The 16,897-nt window shown below is 40.3% G+C and overlaps 2 protein-coding genes across 2 annotated transcripts in view; one reads left to right on the forward strand and one right to left on the reverse strand.

The window, feature by feature from the left end:
- The window catches only part of KLHL32 (kelch like family member 32), a 152,736-nt gene extending 148,269 nt beyond the window's left edge, over nt 1-4,467 (reverse strand). Inside the window, exons 1-2 of the mRNA XM_026059291.1 lie at nt 4,228-4,467; nt 2,488-2,838 (exon numbers count right to left, since the gene is read on the reverse strand). The gene's annotated coding sequence lies outside the window, so the exon portion shown is untranslated. The remainder of the gene's footprint in view (nt 1-2,487; nt 2,839-4,227) is intronic.
- A 73-nt stretch (nt 4,468-4,540) lies between these two features.
- On the forward strand, nt 4,541-8,075 carry NDUFAF4 (NADH:ubiquinone oxidoreductase complex assembly factor 4). Its single transcript, XM_026059288.1, has 3 exons — nt 4,541-4,702; nt 5,430-5,527; nt 7,759-8,075. Exons 1-3 carry the CDS (start codon nt 4,576-4,578, stop codon nt 8,053-8,055), a joined length of 522 nt encoding a protein of 173 aa, XP_025915073.1. The 5' UTR covers nt 4,541-4,575; the 3' UTR covers nt 8,056-8,075.
- The last annotated feature ends 8,822 nt before the right edge of the window (nt 8,076-16,897 follow it).

Raw genomic sequence — 16,897 nt, forward strand, 5'->3', positions numbered from 1 at the left:
CATCTTTCTTGAGTGCATCTTGACAAAGTCATGGGACAGTCATTGTTGCTTGGGTCATAATTAATTCTTGCTAATGCTGTGTACTCTGGCTCTTTTTACTGCTGATGAGATAGGAAACAAATGGATCAATGCTCTCATTGTATTTAATGGAAAACCAGTGATCAGGAAAGAGAGCTGAATTCCCTTCATCCTAATTATACATGAATTGGCTAGACAGTATCCCCATAGATTGCCATAATTTACAAACAATCAGGAAAATAAATATGAGAAGAGAAAAACAGTGTCAGTGGTAGAAAGCATGGAGAGAATCAAATACTAAACTATGCCACTATAGTATAAGTGATTCAAATTTTCCTCTGCATTAACCTCTGAAAGTTTTCTAGACTACAAATCATGCAGTAAACCTCACCTACCTCTTCAAGAATTGTCAAATTCAGCATCCATTACTAAAAAAGATTCTTATTTCACTGAGATTACCTGCTTATCTAGCTAATACTCCGATTCCTGCTTTTCTGAGCAATAAAGAGAGAAACCTTGGTAGCATCTCACAATAAATCAAGTTAAAAGCCAGACATTCCACTTCTCCCTTGCATAAAGAGAATTCGCAACAGATCAGTCAGCCTTTTTTGATGCTAGTTAACTACCAAAATTAATTTTGGACTTATTTTCCATTCAGCTACGGAATTAGTCAAGAATGAAAAACAAACAAACAAAATCCCACAACATAAAATCAGAACTGGCAAGAAAAACTGAAAGAAAGGCTTAAAGAATGCTTGCAAATGTATTATTATTCTCCAGGTGCACAACAGTTTTAGAAATTTCTCCCTCAGAGGTGGGAGAGGATTAAGAGGAGATCCAATGTGGCAGCCTATGGCACATATATATGGTGCCAGTTTCAGTATTTTTTTCTGAAATATTTGACACTTTCCGCTGTTGACAACAGGTTGCTCGTATAAATGAACTGAGTTGGATATTCTGTGTTGTTCCCTTGTTTTGTTATTTTAAATTCCCTTGAAAAATTCAGGTTCCTGGTTCAAGAAAAATGCATTTATAACAGTGTAGAAGCTGAATACACACAGTTTTTATGCTTTGAGGAACTATACATTCATTTTTTTAAAAAATACACTTGCAGATATGTGACAGAGAAAAGGAGCCCAGGCTTTTGGTTGCTGCTACTTAATATCAGTACGGTTACATTGATAAAATACCAAATGATCAAACAATTTTTTAAAATCCCAATTCTTCCGCCTGCTACAGTCTAAATGAAAGATGAAAGATTATAACTTCAGAATAAAAATCTTGCACTTCTGATCCTTCCTTATACATAAAAAGAACAGCTTTGTGCCATCCTCAGTGATAGGAAGAGACAGGCAGAGAATGACATCACAATTTTTAACTGACTGCCTTCTGGTGAATTTATTTTGCTGTCAGTAAATATTACAGCAGTGTTAGTCACATTCAGGCTTTACAGAGACAGAATCACTATGCTGAGTTTGATCCTAGAAGCCAGCAATTCTTAGCTTTTGAAGGGGAGCATCTTTATTTCCAAATATGTAGCAATGGCTTGCATCCACAGACAGAAGAGTAAGAACATGTCTTAGAAAAATGCTAAAGTACATATCAAAGGTTTACGACCACCAAGAAAAAGCATCCATGTGAATTTTACCATTACATTTACTATAACAATACTGGATAGGCTAACCATTACAAAAATATCAAACCCCTTGCTCCAGAACATAGGTAAAGTCAGCCACTAACTGACTACTGATATTTAATTAGACATGCCACCAGCCTGATTCGAGACATAAAATCTTACAGCAGCTTCCACGTTCCTATTATTAATACATATACAATGCTTAAAATAGGATCAGGTTTGTTATAGGGTGAGTTTATAAACAGAGAGCAGAATTTAAACAGATGTTTCCATCCTTCTCCTACAGGCAGAGAGAGTGTTCCAAGCCTGGAAGTGAAAAAATTGCCCCTTCAGGAGTCTTTAAGAAGGCACAGACGAAGCACAGATCATGCTTATGCTGCCTTGTTCTCATTGCCTTTGTGGATCTATTTATTTTCCTCATCCACCTGCTTAGTCTTTTGAATTCCCCCTAAGCAAAAAACTGTCATTCATTATGCAGTATTCAAGCACACTGTAGTCTTAATAGCTACCACATCATCATTGTTATTACTAATAATAACACTGCTGCTAACACTAACAGACATCCAAGTTTTGCCTGTACACAGTGATAACAAAATTAGATGAGTGCAAGGACAGAAAACAGGCATTTTCCTCCTAGAAAAGGACACAGAGAGACATTGGATCTCTTCACTATCCTTCATAACACTCACTCTCTTAGTTACTTGATTCAGGCAACTATTACCATGCATGAAGAGAGTCTGCAAACAGGATATAAACAACTTAAAAGTACAAAGCAATTACGTATTGGCCAAATCACACAACAGCTAGGATTAACAAGCCAGTAATATGCTTACCTCCTTTGGTAAGCTGTTCTCAGTCCATGTTGAGCAGGCAGTCATCAGTCAGATGGAGAAGGGTCAGCCTCCGTTGCTTCTTGGAACACTAATCCATAGTGTTGCTGTTTCTGACTCCTTTTCTCTCTCTTGGAATTTCATATCTTTTCATACTTATATTCTTCCTCTTGAATCTTTAAGCTCCTGGCTCTGTCTTTCTCTTTGTCTGCAATTTTACCTTTCTTATATAATATGGCTCAAAACTAAGTACTTTCTCACAGCTCTTTTTCACAGTTTAGCAATTTTCTCAGAAGTCAGGGCCAAGATTATTCAGCTGGGCTGCATCAAAACTAGGCCTCGGATCACAGACAGCTGAAAGAGAAAGGTTACACCCTATTCAAGACCATAGCTGAATAACATTGTATAACTCTGAATGATACAAAGGAATTGTTCTCCAAATTGCCACGTAGGGCATACATTCTAAATTATATCTGTCTAGAAAATTAATTTTCTGTCACTGAATAAAGCAATTATGTGCCTATAAGGAAATGCTATACATATTAATGACTGAGTAACAGTAAGATGAACAACATTCTTAAACAACATCCTTCCATGTTATCATTATTCAAGTAAGAAACTGCAAAGAGAAAAAACATGGTAAGATATTTTAAACTGGCATAGTAGTTGATAACTGTTGGAAAGCAAAGTTAAGATAATGTCCTTCCTACAGGAGGATTCATCATTCAGCAGTATATGTGGTGTCACATGATGACACTGTATATTTGGAGGCTAAAATGTGAAAAAGAAAAGAAGATGCAGATACATTGCATGGCCCTCTTATTCTTGCTATCAGGGCCACTCAGTCCTTTTATAAGCCTTTAGATGATCCTGCAACTTGTTGGCGCAGGTGACATGTATTTGCCTGATCCAGATTTTCACTGTCTGGCTTACACTACACTCTCCTAACAATTCTCTTGAGGTTTCTGATGTGCACAGGTAATAACCCTGCTTATAAATCAAGTGAATATAATTACGAAGTAACATATCTAAAAATCACCTATAAAACAGCAATTCCTATGTCTTATATCAAAATGCTGACAAAGTTGCATCAATGATTAAAACATTGAGTATGGAAACCCTAGACTAGCCTGCCACCTTGAGGAAATTCCCAACTTTACCCCAATAGAAATAACAGGGCAGTGGTTCTCCTGACGCTGAATACTCACTTTAAGTTTTGGTGATCAATGTATTTAAAAAACAAAACAAAAAAGCAGTTCAAACTTTTAAGTACACCATTAATATTAGTTACATAAATAAAGCCCACTGAGTTACACCAGACCAGTCACGTCCATGAATGCTTAAAACAGGAAAATGTTCTCCCAAACAGATGAAAGAGGTCTGTAAAACACGTTGCTGCTGCACGAGACCATTAAAACTGCACTTTTCATCCATAAATATGAGTTTTTGAAAAAAACAAAGATTTTCTCTTCAAAACAGCAGTAATGTATCTCTATTCTTGCAGCAACAGGAGAGCATCTTTCTTTCAGATGAGTAATGGAGATTTTGAAACCACGAGTACAACAATGTGTACACGAGGCACCTTAGGAAAAGCACGCTCTCTGCGACCGGCCACGGGCCAGTATTAAGGACAAGTCTGAACACTTAAGTGCGCTAGTAGGGTGAACGGCGCCGCGCAGGGCAGGGCAGGGCAGCGCTCCCGGCGCGGCGGCTCCGCCATCTTGTCCTCTGAAGCCCCCGCACCTGCGAGCGCCGACGCCACAGCGACAAAGAGCGCGGGAGAGGAGTAAAAACGGCCAAATCGCATCGTGAAATGAAAAGCGAATCACCCTGACTGCAATTCACACCTTCCCTCAGCACCCGCACTGCATCACCAGCCTCTTATACAGGGAAATCACGGCACGGCCCCGCTCCTACCGCTCCCTCCCGAAGGAGCAAACGACAGAGCGCCTCCGCCCCCCCCCTCCGCGGCCGTCCAGCAGCGCGGAGCGCAGCCCTGTGCGCATGCGCGGCCGGCGCACCCCCCCCCCCGCTTCACCCCGCCCCCGGGCGCTGCGGCCGGGCTGCGCAGGCGCGGCGCGGGCGGCGGCGATGGGGGCGCGGGTGACTCGCGTGTTCCGCACCTTCAACGCGGAGAGCCGCGCCCGCCGCGAGATCAGCAAGGAGAAGCCCACGCCCGCGCCGCGCCACCCCACCGCGCGGCTGGACGCGCTGGCTAGTGAGTCCCCGCCGGCGGGCAGCGCGGAGGAGCGGGAGGGCAGCGAGCGCCGGTCCGACGGGGCGGAGCCGCGCTGCGGCCTCGAGGGGAGAGCGGGCGGCGCGGGGGGCTGCGTCGGCGAGGTGCTGGGGGCGCATGGCGCTGGCGGGCGGGCAGCCCGCGGCTCGCCGGCGGCAGCAGGAGCTGGGCCCGGCGGCGGGTGACATTGAAAGTGGGGCGGCCGCGCGCGGGGCACGTCGGGAGCTGCCGCTGGCGGCGGCGGCTGGGCGGGGCGGTTGCTAGGGGCGGTTGCTAGGGGCGGCCGCAGCGGTGCCGCGCCGGGGGCGGTTGGGCGGCGGCCAACGGCTGTTGTGGCCCGTCGCCCCGCTCCCTTGGGCCGGGCCGGACTCGTTTCGCGAGTGTTCATCGCGTGTCTGCTTCGCAGGCCGCTGGCGACTAGTGCGATGTGTCTGGAGTGAAGGGACGCTGTCGTACGGGTTACAAATAAGTGGGGTGTTATCGTGTTGTTTGGCGTTCGTGGGTATGGCAGCACCCCTGTTTCTCAGTGTAAAACCGTGCTTGTTAACGTTAGAGCTAACGCAGAACTGAAATCTTCCTGAGAAACGCGGTGTAGGTTGAGGGTTGTGTGATGGCTCTGGGGAAGTGATTAGGCTGAGAGAAGTAACGAAAATGAAACAATTTTGTGACTCGAATCTTCTTTTTTTTTTCTTCTCCCCTCCGCCTTTAGATCGTACAGAAATACAAGAAGAAATATACAGAAAGGATGATAGGCTTCTCACTTTGTTAAAAGATGTTTATGTGGAGTCTAGAGATCCATCTGTGCAGGTGAAGTATGTCTTACTGTAGGAGGCATACGAGCATTAGCTTTGTGGTTTTCAAACTCAATACAAATTCTACCTAGTGGGCAGATTTTTCAAGAAAAATACTCTATTAATGCCTAAAAACTACTGCTTTTTTATAGGTAAAACTGATGTTTTCATTGCTCTTCCGTATATCAGCAGCACTGACTGTGTTTGACCCTGAGCAGTCTTGAACATGTGGCAGATTCTCGTAATCTAACCTTTTAAATACTTACACATAGTTTTTCTTTTTAACCTCATAGTGACTTTTTTTTTCACCTAAGTTAGCACTTCTGCTTCCTCAAAGGCAGAAGGGTACTTGGCCAGTCTTTTGGAAAAATGCACAAGATTTTGCCAGACATTTCTCATAGACTTGCTAGAAGGAAGGAGACTGAATGTGGTAGAGGATGAAGACATTAGCATCAGTAGTTAAAAAACTCCACTAAAATGTTCATGGCATACTGCACAAAGGCTTTTCCTTATGTGGCTGAGGTCATGCTTTAGTTAGTTTTTTCTGTATAACCTTTGAGATTGTTTTTTGATCAGTTTCCCCATCACTAATGGCTGTAGTCTTTGACTTGGACGGCAAGGCATACCCCTTCCAGTAATACATAGGCTGGGGTTCAGTCTCTTCCACTTTGTCGTGCTATGTCTTGTGCTTTTTACTTCCTGCATTACTGGACCATTTTATTTCAGCTTCTTCATGTGCTAATAAAAGTTACATGATCATCTAGCAATAAAATTCTTAAGTCTCTCTGATTTAGCACTTCTGTAGAGCCTTCCATTCAGGACTAAAAACATCTTAAAATGCAAATGGATTTCTGCAGTTTCTCCCTGAAGTATCCAAGTAATCTCTATCCATTATTTTCATAAAAGAGATTAAGACTCTGACCTTGAAGTGCTAAAGATTTCAATATCTTTGGCCTAACTTCAATATCTTTAAATGCTTCCATTTGTCAGGCTGTTAAGAGAGATTTGAGGAAAAGCCAAAAGCAGAATAGATCTCTTAGTGTTTGACTAAGTTTGAGAGCCTGGTCTGAGATTGCTGATATGCTTGCAAGACTTGCTCTTGTAATGTGTCTACTTGAAATTGTTAGGAAACATATGATAAATATGTTAGCACTGAGGCTTATTGGCAAAACTTCATCCAACAGCTTATTCCTTTCTTTCCTGATACTACACTGAATGCCTTGTATGTGTATGTATACATACATATATGTATATTCTGCATGTCTGTCTGTATTAAGTGGAAAAACATACTCTCAGTCTTGAAGTAGCAGATATCTGGAGCTGGCTCATTTTATTACGACATTAAGAATTGTTTGTCACCTCAACATAATTTTAGGATGGGTTAGGGAAGGGAAAATTAGTAACATACTATCAAATGTTCTTTGTAATTTAGAAACAGCACGGATGGTGTAGAATCTTCTTAGCTTATGGGTTAACACAGAGTGTCTGTGGGCTAATCAGTGGCTATAGACTATGATAACTTTAAAAGTAGTGTTCCTTGAGCTTAAAGTTTTTCACTGTATCTTTTCTGCAGTGTCATTCACTGGTAAAGTCCTAGTAAAAAGCAATACAGGGAAGGCAGAGCTGGTTTGAAAATTACTTGGAAAAGGAAATGTGAAAGGACTTGGGACAAGAGACTTTGGATGTCTAAGCACTGCAGTAATCATGGGAATCAAACTGCATATGGAGCTGCAAAATAGCTTTTTTTTGTCCAACAAAGCTCATGCTCTAAGCAGAGCAAAAGAAGGGATGTCTTTTATTTGCAAAACTAAGATGTTAATATGAAAGAAAGGGAAGGAGAGAGAGAATGTATGAAAGGGGTTCTAATGGTACCAGAAGAATACCAATTTGTAGTATGATGCCCCCACCATGAATCAGTACCAAGTATTGTATCACCTATGTTTATGTTTGACTACCAAAATTTGCAGTGCGATATATGTAGGGCTGTTTGGTATGTACAATACCTAGTGTTTAATGGATGTTTGGCTTTTCCAAATCTGGGTGGAGATTTRGCCTCATATGTAGAATGACTGTGCAATAACTGACTATAATTTTAGTGGTATCAAGAAGTGCAGCAGGTAAAGCATCCTTTCTTTAATGCTGTGAAAATGGGGAAAAGACGTATTTAGGAAAACAACTTGGCTGTTACAGCATGCATAGTAAACAGAACTGCTGTTAAGCTCTTTTTGTTTTCCTTCCCACAATTAGGTAAAAGATCAAGGTGGTGAACATCTTCCATGCAAACAGGAGGAAAAGAGACTTACAAAACTAGGTCATTTGGCGGCTCTAGATGTTAAGAAAGTTTCCAAAGGCAAAATTTCCATTGTGGAGGCTGTGACGCTTCTCAATAATCACAAACTTCATCCTCAGATATGGACTGCAGAGAAAATAGCAGAGGAATACAGTCTGGAACTGAAGGAGGTCACCTCTCTTCTGGAATTCTTCATTCCTTTTGCTGTGCAGGAGTTTCCTACTGAAGGCAGAAAAGCTATAAAACCAACATAAAAATAATTACCAAAACCTTGTGTGATCTCACTGGTGTCTTAATTTTACTTTGAATTTATTCATTGTCTGAAAGAATTACTATCATGTCATCCAACAAGGCTGCCTTCTTATACCAATAGGATGTATTTGGGCAATTCCACTCCGGCTTCAATTAAATGCAGCAATTATTGGAGGCGTTTGTAAACCAGAATATAACTATTAAGTTGTATTAATGAGATAATCAGAGAATCAGGTGAAAGGCTGTCATATGCACAGGTTCACTTAAAATATGTAAGTTCTAGTTAGAACATTCATTAAAATGGGTAGCCTGTCTTAACAGAAAGACTTCCTGGCCTTCAGCTAAATCAGTGCTCTGTGTGTACCAGTTTTGTAGTTCCACATTTGGTCCATATTCAAGGACTTGCTGTCAAGATGTATATATAACAATATTATTATTATATTTCTTCTGTATAAAAATGGAGTAGTATTTATAATTTGCAAAGAAGGATGATGATGGAAAGACTTGGAAAATTCAGCTGTATCAAAAACTTAGAATGAAGATGAATAGCAAGAAGACCTCTTTATGATGCTGGAACAGGAATGGCTGATGGTAGCTCCTCTTTCTCCACTCTGTTCTGATTTAGCTTTAACATCTGTATTTCCCCAGATACTGTCTGTCAGTCTGTGAATTTGCAAAGAGTGAAGGGATCTTGTAGCATCTGAGTCTCTTGCAGCTGTATCTGTCACCTACAGTACAGGCTCATATCATAATTAACAGGATCTAGTATTTGGATCCACTGACAGAGCTGTAAATTGCTACCTGTCTTGTTATAACAGCCCTGTTTTCCTTATGGAGGCTTTGTCTGCTTTACCTAAATGTGGGCTTAGATCAACTCATGTTCAGTGAGGGTAAATTGGCAACATGCTACAACGCTGTAATTGAGCACTGCCCTTTTCAATTTTTAGTAAAGGATATTACAAGCTGTGAAGTGGTTTATAACCTTTTGGATACTTAAACTATTCAGGTCTGTGTAAATAAGGAAAGAGTTTTGCACTGGTGATTAAAAAATACTGACTGTGGTGAAAACTGATTCATATTTTCTACCTAAAATACATAAAGGGGAGAGAAAACCATGTCAATTTATATTTAGAAATGTGTTATGATTCCTTTTTTTTTTTTTCTTCAAAACCTTAATTTTGTGAGATGCTGACATTCCTAATACACTACACTTAGAAGCTGAATATATTAAAAGGGTAGAAATCAGTACCAGGCCTACAATGTAACTTTCTTTTAAGAACTTTTCTGTCACCCCTTAGATTCCTGACTGTGGTAAATGTGCTATGAAGAAGAACACCAACTTTGCTATTTCAGAGCAAGATCCTTTCCACTTCTCTGTCTGACTGAGATGAAACAAGGTATTTACGGTATAGTATACCACAGCGTGGTTTTGCTTGATTTATTTCTGACTGTACATTAGTGAAAGATGACATAGCCACCTAAGTGCATTGTGTAAAAAATTTAATTTGTTCTGCAGATGTGTGGATGGGCGACAGGCGGATAGGCTTGTCACTGTCTTGTAAGTCTTACTGGGAACAGGGCTGTACTCTGAAACTAATGCATATTACCTCAGAGCTGTGTATCACATAAAGATTTTTTCCAGAAAGGATTCTGTTTTATAGAATGTTGCAACAAGTACTTTTATGTTTGACTACTGTTCAACCTAGTGCGGTATTTAAGGTAATGTTCAGAAAAAACAACTGTGGAATGCATTTGGTAGATACTTGTTTATTTTGGGGAGCTCTATGATTACCTTCTTTAAAAACGATTTTTTGCCTGGATATTTGGTAGAGTTAATTAAAACCTTGCTTCACAATCTGTCAGCAGTAGACAACAATTTACTATGCCTTTTCGCTCGCTCAGTATGTATTTTGGCTCCTTTTGTCTGTCTTTGTGAACTATCTTGTGATGTGTCTAAACCATTACGCTACCCCGTTTCATGCAGAAAGTCCCTGGAGTCACTGCGATATACTATTCCTTTTTTCTCATACTCTTTGATAGGCACGTGTTTTTGGACATTTGATGCTCATCAGTGTACCTTCAGGACAAAATCCTTGCCCTTGGTATCTTGAGGCAGGATCTCATCTTCAGGATATGTTGTCTATGGTGGGGAAGCAAGCAGATCCCACAGTACAGAGATGGTCCAGAGATCTATCTCCCTGGAAGTAGGTGAATTCCCAGTGGCCCAGAAGGTTCCTTGGGAACAAGGGAGCTTCTTCAGCATGGTGTGTTCAACACAGGAAAATTAGACAAAAGCCAGTGTGCTCTCAGGTACTGCTGATCACCTGCCCCACTTGCTGGGAAATGTCAAGCCAACATTAGGAAGGCATCGCTGATGGTATTGGGTGAGGTTAAATCAGTACCTTTATATGTCCAAGTTATCTCATAGTCTGGATGTTTGGCTTCCAGTTTCTTTTCAGGCATGGAATATTTCATTTGCCCAAAGCTCACAGAACATCCACAAACATGGATCTTTTCTCCTTGCTCTGGCAGGAAAGCCTGTCCCTGATCAAGTGCTCTCAATTGCCACTACCATCTTTTCCTGGGTAGGCTACCAGCCATAGCCATCCAGAAGGTCCTTGGCAGGTGTGTACTCAGTCCATGTGCAAATGAGTGTGTGTCTTTGTAACAGTGTGCATCTTTAAAATAACAGTGTCTTTAAGGTTGATGTTTGGAACAAGACTGTTCTTACTGCTATTCGTTTCTTTTCTGGAACTGTTTACTTCATTCCTTTTTCTTCTTGCATAAGGGACTCTTTCCCCATCAATTATCTTTCCTGCTTAACAGTTTTTGGTTTTGATACTGGTATTCTTCTGATTGTAAATTGTATTTTCCTCTGCAATTTTTACTTGGTTCTGTCCCTTTCTCATGACTGTTAGACTGTCAGCTTAAGTTGCTCTTCAAGTAAACATTTTGAAGAGGTAGTTATGGGGAATTTGTGGGAGACTGCAATACAGGCCTCTGGGAATCTTGTGTGGAGAATTTTTCATGTTTCCTTGCTATGTAGTTTGTCAGATTTGGTTCAGATGTTTTTTGCCACTGTATGGAATTGTTACATTTGGTACTGAACAACCTGCATCACTCAAACTGCATTGTTCTTACTGAATTAATGTAGAACATGTGGTTGGTATACGTTTTTGTGAGCCTGTGAGGAATTTGCTTCATTTCTTGTCTGAATGACACAGAGTTAACAAACTTATTAATATATAGGATTATTTCACAAGTTTTCCAAAGTATTTGGTAAGGTCTGTCACTGAATGAAGCTAGGGCCTTTTGGAAATTGATGTGGGTAGACAGTATGGGCTGTAGTATCATTTGGAAGTGAGGGTTATGTTTGCAGTGAGGCATAGAGTTGAATATCCACAGGGAAGTTCCAGCAAGTATTCTGTTTCTGGGATAGAACTTTTAAAAAAAATACTGTTTTTTTTTCATCATCCACATTTTCTGAGACAGTCACTTCGGTATGTCTGTTCCTTTAGCCTCATTCTATAAGGAAGAAGAGTGTGCTCTGTATTGGTTCTACCAGTAGTGGAGTATTCTATATTCACAGTCTTCTCCAGTCATTTGTCTTTGCTGTTTCTATGAAAACTTGATGCAGCTGTACTCTTGACTCTTTACTAGCCCACATGCAAAGGCTAGTTATATTCTGGCCTCACAGTAGCAATGACCTGTTTTATTTCTATAGAGCTATATCTTGAATTCTAGAAGGAATAGCACCTCTGCTGAGATAAAGATGAAAGGACTGGGTTTTGTTCTGTAGAACTTAGGAATAGGAGAAACTTTCAAAGATGATGTAGTTTACATACATCTTCAAAAGTTGGTCTTTTTGAATATGTTTAAGTAATCTTGTGCTGCCTCATCATATATTAATAGTAGCTAGGTTTTTGCTGTCTGATGCCAGGATAGCAAGATCAGATCTGTAAGGCAGGAGGGAGGTTTAGCTCTGTTTTCTGAGCAGTATAGCCAGAGAGAACTGCAATACAAAAAAACAATCTTTCTGTAGTCTTCTGACATGGAGAACTTGTCTTTTAATGCAACTGCCTATTTTTATGCAAGGAGAAAAGAAAATGATGTTTATGTGTTGAGGGATGCACTACACTCATAAAGGGAATGTCTTATCTGTGTTGAAAAAAATGGAGTGAAACCYTAAGCAGTAACAAAATAGGATTAAAACTTAGAAGTTTAAAGATGCAGTGGTATGGACTTTTTTTCATATAAGCATCATACTTTCATGTTTGAAGTTTCATGAAACTTGATGTTTTGTGACTCTGTTCTGGAGTCTCTTTTTAAATGGGAGTTTTTTGGTTGTTGATATGTGGCACCACTGTTGAATTCACAGCACTAGAGGTCCAGTTGTTCGGTGTGGGTGAACTTGGGGTGCAAATGGATTTAGGCACTTGAGACTGTGGAAGTCAGGAGTGGGAAAGTTCTACACAGATTGATATGTTATCAACAATCAAAACACTATGCAAGTGCCTGATGTTATTAAATATGTTGTCAGCAATCTATGAATCTAATGAATACTGTAACCTTTAATGGTTTAGATACCATTATGTTGTTATCAGTGCTAAGTGTTTTCTACTGAAGGCTTCCAGAGAAACCTTTTGCAATAGAGAGCCACCCTCCCAGCTGCCCATGGGTGAACAGGCTTTTCAGCCCATGTCAATATGGACTCTATTAGGATTGGGAGGCACAGGAGAAAACTGATTTAAGAGAATGCAAGTGCCATTTTGGTCCAAGAAACATGCCTTCTAGTTAACCAAAGATGGGGAAGAATTCCCAAGGCAATCTTGTCTAATTGATTATCTTCTGAGGACTAATATCCAAAAGCTGTCTTGGACAAATTTGGAAAAATGCATGTTAATTTCTCCTAGAAAATTAACCTTACCTCATTAGTTTCTTCTAGAGAAACTATGAAATGAAGACTTAGATTTACAGGAGATGACAGCAGCAGCAGGTAACAGCAGCATATATCCTGTAACATAATGGAGGAGGGGGTGTTCAGGGAGCCATGTGTTTCTGTGTAGTGCAATGAGGTTTAATGTGTCTGTTGGCAGTAAGAGAATTTGAAAAATAAATTCACAAAGCTTATTCTACTACTGTTTTGCAAGGTCACTTTGGCCATGGTTTACTTTAATTGCTAAAGCTCTGTCTTTAAGTAAAACATCATCTCTCTTGTGTTTGGTCAGGTAGGCAGGCACTAGACTCATCTGCATGTTTTGGCCTTCTGACAAGAGTATTACACAGGAGAGACAAAACTGAAAGGAGAAGGGGAAGATTAGATTCCTCAGGCATCTTCTTTGTTGTACAGAAGCAGAAAATGCATAGAGTCTTGTAGGATTGGGGCCCTCAGGCTACTTCTTAGAAGATAAGGGAGGTAATTTTGTGGCTAGAGGAATTCAAACCTTTGAAGTAACTGTGTAGTGGCAGCCACACCTATGAGCTGGGCTGACTCTGACCTGGAGAATGAAGTATCCAGCAGTACTGATGAGCTGCAAATGGTGCTGGTGAAAGCTAGACTTATTCCCGTAGGAGGCTGCTATAATTGGAAGCATGAATGTAAAGCAGCAGCGGCAGCATCTGGCAGCTGGGAGCTATGCATGTGTGAGAGAGGTCTGGACTCTGGAGGAAGGAAAACAGCACTGGCAACTTGTAGGCGTCTGGGAATGCAAAGCTGATTATAATTGTCTGGGCTGGCAGAGAGTGGAAGAGGTGAAGGTGGGATCTTCAGAGCATTTTTCTGAACTAAAGCATGTCCTGGTATTAATTGCATAGGGTTTTGTTCTCAGGAAAATAAACACAGTGTGGTTTGCCATTCAAGCAGTTTTGACTCTGGCCAAGCCAGATATTGGGTATTAATATTGGGTATTAATTAATGGCTGATGTCTGTAAGCCTTGATGACTAGAACTGTGCTCCAGAGCTGAGCTGCAGTTCATAAAGGTCTGTTAAGAGTCGTGGGTTGGATGCATGTCACACTCAATTGGCTTCTGCCTTATTCTCGTGTTTGCAGCACAGCATTGTAGCCTAAAGGATCCTGCAGGCTTGACGATTACATCTTTCCCATTAAAGTGGGGAAGTGGCCTTGAATCCCCTCAAGCTGAGGAGGAAACTGACTGTTAGGCAGGAGTCTAGCTGAGCTGTCTCTATGCCCATAAAAGCTGGAAACCATGGACGTTACTTTTAGTTGCATAATTCTTCCTGTTGAGCACAACGGAAATTTGGATGCCTCACTCAGCACCGTGAATTTCCTTCACCAGCACCAGCCTGAGTCCCTCTTGGTGAGGCTGAGGTGAGGAAGTGGTAGAAGCCATGGCATGGTGAGCACAGCCATGGCTCACTGCTGCTCAAGGGGCAAAGCTTGCTGCTGCCTTAACCATTCCTGCCCCTCTCCTGTTCCCAGGACTTTGGTCCATCTCTCTCTTTTTGCTAGCTCAGGCAATTGCCAGACCTTCACTAATATGATAGAAGTGAGAAGGTGAAACAATCTTTAACTTCATCAGTATCAGTTTCTATTCTTTGCTTGGATCCAACATATATTCTTCTTAATTCTATTAACTTTTTTTCCCTTTGGATGTGGCTAGTATTAAAACTGGGTATATGTTTGTGCACACAGTTTAGGGGAAAAAAATGAAGATGCAGAGGTATCAAAATGCCGTTGAATTTTTCCCAAATGCACTCTTCCCAAATTCTTCGATTTGGGATAGGAAAAAATGCATTCTAAAACCTATTTTTTTTATATTCTAATGAAATATTTTGGTGTTGTGGTGATGACATTTACTTCCAAGACTAGTGAAAACTGAATGCAAAATATTTTGTTCAAACACCAAAGATGCCTTTTCTGACTCCATGACTTGTCAAACAATGGAGAAATCTTTTTTTTTTTTTTGCTTTGATCTATCTCAAAATGAAATGCTAAGGCTTTTCACAAACAAAAGGATTCTTTTTTTCATCTCATCCTCGTTAATACCATTCCCATCCTTACTTAAATCCAATCCTCCCACTTCCTCTGCTAGTTTATTGCTGAGTGCCATCTGTCAGCTTTCTGGTCCAGTTTTATAGATACGCAGTTAACTATGTACAATGGGTGAGACTGATTTACTGTGTACCTAAAGCTACAGTGAAACTAGGATAAATAGAAAGTAAGTGCATTGAAAAGCAATGAATCAAAGCAAAGTAGGTTATTGAAGACATCTTTAGGAAGAAATAATGCCACTCTCTTGGCTTTGCTTCTCTACAGAGGAAGAAAGTGGGAATAAATTTCATATTGCATTCTGCCTCTCTCAATTAGCTGTCACCAGTTAAAGATTTCCCCTGTGAGAGCAAATTCACAGTAGTCGTCACATAACAAAGATAAATTCTATCAGCTCACTTCAGCAGATGCAATACTTCAGGATTTAACTCTCAGGATATAACTTTTATATTGTAAAATCCTTTCTCATTAATGTAGGAATTTGAGAAATGGAGCCATTTTTCTTGTGACTCTTAATAGGTTGATCGACACTTAAACATGGTTTCCTGTCTCTTTTGAAAGAAATCTACTATTTTGTAGATCTTTGAAGGAAAATTATTTTAATTATAGGCTCATAGCTGTGATTAAAAGCTAAAGAGATACTACTGAAAGTAAGTCTTTTTTTTAAAAAAACAAATAACATACCTATTTGCAATGTACGGGTTCCATGACATACATTTCTAGCCTTCAAAGAGTAATGAAACCACAATGTTTCTGAAAGACTGTAAGGAAAAAACATAGTTTTACTGACAGAGCACTCTAGGAAGCCCTTGTTGGGTTTTTATGCTCAAAGATTTGTGTTTTCTGTAATTCCGTTGCTGTGGAACTAGTTGTAGAATTCTCCCCTTGCTACAACATTGTGCTCTAGCATCTAACATTTAATTTTGCCAAAATGTGCAATTAGTTCTCAGCTGAAAACAAAAGCTTGAAAATATGAACTGTGTGTGAACCATGCTACTCAAATCCTCTTGAGTCTGCTGCAACCTAAAAGAATAGCTCTGAGAAATATGGACTGCTCCCTTTGTCTTAACTGCTAGTTAGTTCTGAAAAGCAAAGATGAAAATTTAAATTTGGTTAAAGTCAAAAGGCAGAATATGATATTAGTATAATTGATTACATGGGGGTTTTGATGTGCTATTTCTCCCTTCTGTCTTGAATTCCGTTCAGACCTCTGCAGCAGTTTCCCTCATTTTTTATAGGTTTTAACAGAATATGAAGGGCTTTTGTTAAAATAGTCTTTTATCCTTAATCAAACAGTAGCTTAGTGCCTTCCTGCCTTCCTCTGCACAGATCATCTTGGGTTCCAGAATTAGGAAGGAAAACAATAGACAAATGGATACAGATGTCAGTTTGAAGAATGTGTCATGAAGAATTTTCAAGCACAATGTCCTTTCTACACAGGACACTAGAGAGATGCATTGCATTCATACAGTCTTGATCAGAAGGTTTGTTTCAAGTGGAAGATAACTTGAACCTGGACTAACTTCACTCTGTGCTGGTTTCACATTATTTCCATGATAAGGAAAAGTGATTACTTAAGAGATGGAAACCCAATATGCATTCTAATTGGCCAAACTGTTTCTATGGTTGCAGAGTGGTATCTAAAGATTCAGCTGAAAATGTGGTTTAAAGATGAGAAAACAGCCTATCTGTTGCATCCTTGCATCAGATCTGCTAGAGAAAAATGGAGCTCCAGGCTACACAGGAAATACAAGCAGGTTTTTTTTATGTTGAATCCTTGCAAATACCCCTCTCCCCAAGTAAAACAAAACCAGAAAAACCCTGCCAAGTTCAT

The sequence above is a fragment of the Apteryx rowi genome, unplaced genomic scaffold, assembly GCF_003343035.1.
Source record: "Apteryx rowi isolate R43461 unplaced genomic scaffold, aptRow1 scaffold_155, whole genome shotgun sequence".
NCBI classification, from domain to species: domain Eukaryota; kingdom Metazoa; phylum Chordata; class Aves; order Apterygiformes; family Apterygidae; genus Apteryx; species Apteryx rowi.